General features: G+C 40.3%; 1 protein-coding gene across 1 annotated transcript; it reads left to right on the top strand.

Annotated features, from left to right (window-relative positions):
• The first annotated feature begins 295 nt into the window (after positions 1–295).
• On the top strand, positions 296–1,246 carry LOC125398016 (olfactory receptor 5AN1-like). Its single transcript, XM_048430574.2, has one exon. It carries the CDS (start codon positions 296–298, stop codon positions 1,244–1,246), a length of 951 nt encoding a protein of 316 aa, XP_048286531.1.
• The last annotated feature ends 6,311 nt before the right edge of the window (positions 1,247–7,557 follow it).

The following is a 7,557-nucleotide window of genomic DNA, read 5'->3' as shown; positions in this document are numbered from 1 at the left end:
TACTGTGTTACAAAAATGTGTCAGAATTAGAAATCAGGACAATATGATCAAAGTCTGTGTGTTTGTGTATGTGAGTACTTGCACATGTATATATACACAGGTTCTTGTATATACTTATTTGTGTATATGTGTACATGTTCATGTGTGTGTGAGATCACATAATTTCTTAGGCCTCATTTTAAGACGTTATTCAAGTTTAAAATGCCTCTTATTAAGATAACACCGTAATATCACTTGAGTCTGCAATGCATTGTCCTATTTCCTTTCTTATTTTAGGAACAGGAGCACAGAGGTAATGATTGGGGGAAGAAATATTACCAAGATCACCCAGTTCATCCTCTTGGGATTCTCAGATTTCCCCCAAATCACAACACTGCTCTTTGTTATATTCCTCACATTTTACATTACAGCGCTGACCTGGAACCTGTCCCTTCTTGCTTTAATAAGGATGGATTCCCACCTCCACACACCAATGTATTTCTTCCTCAGTAATCTGTCCTTTATAGACCTCTGCTACATCACCTCTACAGTACCAAAGATGCTTTCCAACTTCTTTCAGAAAAACCAAACAATCAGTTTTGTGGGCTGCATAGTTCAGTACTTCATTTTTTCCATTATGGCACTGTGTGAATGTTGTCTCATGACAGCCATGGCCTATGACAGGTATGCTGCCATTTGTAACCCACTACTCTATTCATCAATCATGTCACCCACCCTGTGTGCTCGCATGGTGATGGGAAGCTACACAGCAGGGCTTATAGGTTCTTTATCTCAGGTATGTGTCTTGCTGCAGCTCCACTTCTGTGGCCCTAATGTCATCAGACATTTCTTTTGTGACATATCACAGATGTTAAATCTGTCTTGCACAGACACCTCCTTTGCACAGGTCCTGCTTGCTTTATTAACACTGTTGTTTGGACTTGCAAATGCCTTAGCCATCATGGTATCTTATGGCTTTATTGTCGTGTCCATCATGAAGATCACTTCAGCTAAGGGCAGGTCTAAGGCATTTAACACCTGTGCTTCTCACCTGGCAGCTGTTTTCCTTTTCTATAGTTCTGGTATCTTTGTCTATTTGCGTTCCAGCTCTGGTGGCTCCTCCAGCTTGGACAGATTTGCATCTGTCTTCTACTCTGTGGTGATTCCCATGCTGAATCCTTTGATATACAGTCTGAGGAACAAAGAAATCAAAGATGCCATGAAGAGGTTGCAGAAAAAGACAATCTTTAGCCAAGGTCACAGATAAGATTTCAACACAATGCCATGTCAGAGTTTCTGTTATTTGCAATTATGTACACATTACTGGAACACTACAAAGTCCATGGCACTTTGGATAAATGTGTCTTTGAAGTAGACAACATGCCAATATAAACCAACAATTGATTTGATGTCATGGAAATGCGTCATTTTTAGGACCAGTTTGGTCATAATTTCCTTGTTACAAAATCGCTGTCGCATCATTAGTTATTCTGTCTATGTGTGCTTGAGGCATATCAAGTTGAGAAACTTGTGCAAGTCTGAAACTGTTCAATTACAAGGCTACCCATCAAGAGAACATTCCTAACGTTGTTGACCCCAGAGTCCACCAACCTTGTCTCATGAATATCTTGATGAAGTATAATTAGGACATGACCATTGAATTTTCTGTAATACTGATCAGGTGAGAGTGATCATAGCAAAACTTCCCACTTGAAAGAAATTAAGCTGCACATTGGCTTTATTGTGCCTTTTAGGTGGACCAATCAGAAACAGCTTGATTTTGATCACTAGTAGCCACTTAATAAACTTTACGTCAAACATAATAGTGGGACTTTGAATCATGAAAAAAAACTGGTAAAAAAGACAGGCTTTCTTCAGTGTCAGTTCTTCAGTATTCTGATGGTTTGATTTATGGCATTTTGAAAATATATGATCTACAGCACTATTCCATAGACTAATAGCAAGACATGAGAGGAAGGAACCCTGAACTCTCTCTTACTCTTCTATATCACACCAGGAAATTTGCCCTGGTCACCATAGCCAATCATATCACGGTATAAAATATATACTGGTATTTCAGCAACTACTCAAATTTGGTCTTCAAAGACTTGTGTGAATTCATTGTACTATAGTCATTAGACATTTCAACATTGCTGAGATTAACAACACATGACACACTGGAATATTCTTTCTAATTGTCTATGTATGTTCAATACTTGTGTCCTATCATTGTATGTTTTTTAAGAGAGTGATATAAAGGTTGTAGTATAATAACTAAAATTTTAAGCTGATATTACCCGGTATTGTACAGGACCTGTTTTCTTCAGGTGACCTTCACCATCATGAAGCAGAATTGCCTTATACAATAGCTTGATTCACAATCTTGGGAATTAAATATTTGCAACAGTGCAGTGATAAACATGTCTATGGAAATGAAAATGATAGAATGTTAGTATTCTTCCTGAGCCTAGAGGAGTGGTTTACATGTATATTCCCAGCATTAATAAGTCAGGGGTAACAAGAACACTGGCCACAAAATTAACTAGGTGGGCTCATAGGAGCTGACAGAGACTGAAGTGACAGTCGGAAAACCATTATGGGGCTAGGTCCTCTGCATATATGTTATGTCTGTATAGGTTGGCGTTCTTGGGGGACTCCTAACAGTAGGAGTAGGACCTGTCTCTGACTCTTTTACTTGATTTTTGGACCTTTTCCTTCTATGAGTTGCCTTGCCCATCCTGGACAGTAGGATATGTGCCCAGTCTTATAATAATAGCTCGTTATGCCATGTTTGGTTGATAACCCTGGAAGACCTGGTCTTTTCTGAAGAGGAACAGAGAAGTGGATGTGGTGGAGAAGGGAGTTTGTGGGGGTATTTGGGATGACTGGAGGGAGGAAAAACCTGCTGTAAAGATGTAATATATGAGAGAAGAACAAATAGAAGAAGATTATAGGAGGATTTCCACAGGCTTTAGGCCAACCAGGGCCACATAGTTTCATTCCAGCCTGGGCTACAGTAATAGATTATGCCACAATCAAGTGAACACATAAACAAACAATCAAAAATACAACTAAACTTCTGTCTTGAGACAGGGCTTCACAAGACCCATATCTTAGATTATAGTAATCAGTCTGTTTTCCCTCAGTTTCATATAACATTACATGTGATTGGTTTATTTTCTGGAGTATATAGGCTGACTAGCGACTGGAACTTCCCGGGAAGGCAGTTGCTTGTTAGTCAAATATGCTGGAGAAATGGAATCATTGTTGACACTGTTCAAGAATTAATCATTCTTTGGTATGAATTTTTTATGGAAAATTATACCATTTTGTAATAAAGTTATTGGTTCGGAAAGTTCGGCATGGATGGAATAATTTCTTTAGTTTGCTGCTGGTATTTTTATTTATATATTCTCAAGAGAATTCTTACAATATTTAGGGAGCAAAGAACACCTGGAGAGGTTTCACATAATTAGTCAAACTGAGTTGTCATCTCTGACCAGTAATCTCAAGTCAGACATAAATTTATGGTTCTATGTCTCTGGTTTAAAACAGGACCATGGTATATAGATAACAATGAGCAGTGGTTTACCATCCTGCTTAGATTTGGACAAAATGGTTAGTAACTGTGCCATTATATTTCCATGGTATCTTTACAGATTCACTAGATATTTTTATTTTTGAGAGTATAATTATATAATTTCTCCCTTTCATTTCCTGAATTTGACATATGCCCTTCCTTCCTCATTATTTGAGAGTTTCACAATGTTTGTAATAAATTCTGACAGTACCAACCACTGGCTCCACCTCTAAGTTCTCTCAGACCTTCCCCCATAACATCTGTCTCCCTTCATTTTCTCTTTGTATTCTCCATTGCATTCAGTCAGTGACATTTATACAGGTATGATTGTAGAGCCAATCTGTGGGCAATCTCTCAGGGGACACTTCCTTGAATGAAACTGAGTTTCATGATCCTCCAGCTACTAAAGCTCTTTAGCTAGGGGTTGCTTGTTTGAGTCTCCCCATCTATGCTGGAATTTGACTAGTTTGATCTGTGCAGGTAACTAGAGCTGCTATGAGTACATAAATGCAATGGGCATGTCATTTCCAGACAACACAGCTTTAAAATGGTCCTTCCCATCCACTGACTTTTTATACTCTTTCTGTCCTTACTCTCTCAATGATGTGTGTGTGTGTGTGTGTGTGTGTGTGTGTGTGTGTACATCTGTGCATGCATGTGTGTCAGTGTGCAGGACAGAGGGCTAACTTTGGGAGTGAGTTTCTTCTTCCCACCATGTGTTCACAAAAGCTCAGGTCTTAAGCTTGATACAAGCACACTCATTGAATGAGCATCTTGTCAGTCCTCAATGCAAATTTTACTTTATGATACCAACACCAAAGGTTGTGATCATTCTCTATCCTGAACTTCAGTTTCTTGTCATGAAATGGTAGATAGCTTATTGCCTTTGTTTCTTCCTGTATACAGTGAATATGCTTCAGGTCCATTACAAGTGCTGTATTGATTGATTCACAACAGATATTTGAGAAAATGTGCATGCATATCTATAAAAGTAATCTATATAAACTATCTATATTTTTTGCATAAATATTTATCAATGTCAAGCTATGTTATTATTTAGCTATGCTATCTTGGGAGACTCCCTTAACATCTCTGAACTCAAGATTGCCATCTAGAAATTAAAATCTGGGCACTAGAAGATCCCTATTGTCCTTTGGAGATCAAATGCCTCCAAGGTCAGTAGAGTTACAATCTGGTGTCATAATAGATAACAGGGGAAAGTTAAGAATTAATGCCATGGCAACAAGGTCTGTAATTATTAGAAAAATCTCCATGACAACCTTGATGCCAGAGAACAAGAGTCTGTAGTATGTTTTATAATTGACTTTCCCTTCCACTTTGGCTTTGGCACATTTAGGAGGATTCTCCAGTTTTGCTCTCTCACTATCTCACCACTAGGCAGTCAGGTCAATGGCCAGAAACATTTGTTAGGAATATGCTAGTGTCCCTCCTTACAATTCTAAGAAAAATGACCAAGTTTAGAAAACCAAATAGAAATTAAACAAAAGCAAGATTCTGAGTTTCAAATGCCAAGTGAGTAGGACCAATTGATAAATACATTCACTTATTCTTGTGGGTGGATACAATCTCCTCCAGCCCTTCGTGGACAGCACTGTTGTCTAGATAGCACTTGGTGGAGGAAAGCAAATGCTTCTTTAAGAATCTGCGATCTGAGCTGGGCAGGAGTGAAGCACGCCTTTAATCCCAGCACTTTGGAGGCAGAGGCAGGCAGATCTCTGTGAGTTAAGACCAGCCTGGTCTACAAGAGCTAGTTCCAGGACAGGTTCCAAAGCTTCAGAGAAACTCTATCTCAAACAAACAAACAAACAAAAAACCGAGAGGAGTCCAAAAATAACGTGAGATAGCAGTAGATATTCTAGTAATTATTTGTCAATACTATTATTGAAACCTGACTCAGACAATTTTTTTAGGAACTAACATTCCCAAAAGGTCCTTGACATATCATCTTTGTTCTGCCACTATTTGTGAGGTAATGACAGGAAGAATAATTGTTGACATTAAGGTAGCTCTGCATGTAAGTCCCAACATAGTGTTAGCATGATAAAGGGATATACAGCCTGTGATTGTCAGGTCCCCCCTTATATAAATCTTAAATTGTTATTAAAAGATAGCAGATATACAAAACTGGTGAAATACAGGTGAGTGTGAAAAAGAAAATAAAAAGCACGCACCCTTACTTTTTCTGTTTGGCTATTAATTGGTCTTAATAAGTTCCTTTGGAAACAATTCACACAGTGTGTATGTTTGTATGTATGTGTGCTGATGAGTGCCTGTGTGTTTATTTATGTATGTGAGTGTGAAAAGAAAAAGAGAGAGATACAAAAACCGAGAGAGACATAGCGCACATGTAGGATAGTAATTTTTTTTATTATTATTAAATTATAAAAGTTTCCATTTCAGCCCCTCCTCCCAACACCCTCCCACTACCCCCACTCCCTCTCCTCCTCCCTCTCCATCCCCTAGAGCAGTCAGGGTTTCCTGCCCTGTGGGAAGTTCAAGTTCCTCCCCCCTCCCTCCAGGTCCAGGGAAGGTGAGAGTCCAAACAGACTGGATCCCAAAAATCCAGTATATGCAGAGGAAGCAAGTCCCAGTGTCATTGTCAATGGCTTTTCAGAAAGACTCCGGGCCAGCCACATTCAGAGAATCTGGTTGGATCACGTCCTCGTTCAGTCCCAGTCCAACAGGCCTTGGTGAACTCTCATTATATCAGTCCCCTTGTATCAGTGGGTGCTCGCATCCCTCGCAGTCCTGATTACTTTTTTTTATTTTCTTCATCCTTCTGCTCCTCATTAGGACCGTGGAGTGCTCAGTCCGGTGCTCCAATATGGGTCTCCGTCTGTATCGCCATCCAACGTCGGATGAAGGTTTCCTCTGCCCTTGCCTTCTTTGCTCACGTTCTCTTTCCTTCTGCCTCTCATTTGGACCTAGGGAGCTAGGTCCAGTGTTCCAACGTGGGTCTCCGCCTCCGTCTCCATCCATCGCCAGATGAGGGTTCTATGGTGATATGCAAAATATTCATCAGTATGGTTGTGGGCCAAGGCCGGTTCAGGCACCCTCTCCTCTGTCCAGAGACCATCTGGGGATCTCTCCTTGGACCTGGGATCCCCTTTATAATCAAGTCTCTTGTAAACCCTAAAATGATTCCCTTAGTTGAGGTATATACTTTCCTGATCCCATATCCATCCTTCCTCCCTCACCCCCATCCCAGTCCCCCGATCTTTCCCCATTCCTCCCCTACTCCTTTCTCTCCAACCCTCTCCCCTTCCAACAACCCTCCCACCCCCCCCCATGCACCCGAGGTTACCTGGGACTCTTGTCTATTTCCTACCTCCTGGCGGATAGCTAAATAATCTTCATCAGGTTCATCTTCTTATTTAGCTTCTCTAGGATCACGAATAATAGGCTCAAAGACCTTTAATTATGGTTAGAATCCACTTATGAGTGAATACATACCGTGTTCCTCTTTTTGGGTCTGGCTTACCTCACTCAGTAAAGCGTTTTCTATTTCCATCCATTTGCATGCAAAATTCAAGATGTCATTGTTTTTTACCGCTGAGTAAAACTCTAATGTGTATATGTTCCACATCTTTCTTAACCATTCTTCTATTGAGGGGCACCTAGGCTGTTTCCAGGTTCTGGCTATTACAAATAGTGCTGCTACGAACATAGTAGAACAAATGCTTTTGTAGTATGTTAGGGAATCTCTAGGGTATATTCCCAAGAGTGGAATTGCTGGGTCCTGAGGGAGGCTGACTCCCAGTTTCCTGAGAAACCGCCACACTGATTTCCACAGTGGCTGCACAAGTTTGCATTCCCACCAACAATGGATGAGTGTTCCCCTCATTCTACATCCTCTCCAGCATAGGCTATCATTGGTGTTTTTGAGTCTGGCTATTCTGACAGGTGTAAGATGATATCTCAAAGTGGTTTTGATTTGCATTTCCCTGATTGCTAAGGAGGTTGAGCATGACCTTAAG

The sequence above is a fragment of the Myodes glareolus genome, chromosome 7, assembly GCF_982192425.1.
Source record: "Myodes glareolus chromosome 7, mMyoGla1.1, whole genome shotgun sequence".
In the NCBI taxonomy this organism is placed as follows: Eukaryota; Metazoa; Chordata; class Mammalia; order Rodentia; family Cricetidae; genus Myodes; species Myodes glareolus.
The sequence above is the reverse complement of the archived record's forward strand: the minus strand, read 5'-3'. Positions and strand labels throughout refer to the sequence as shown.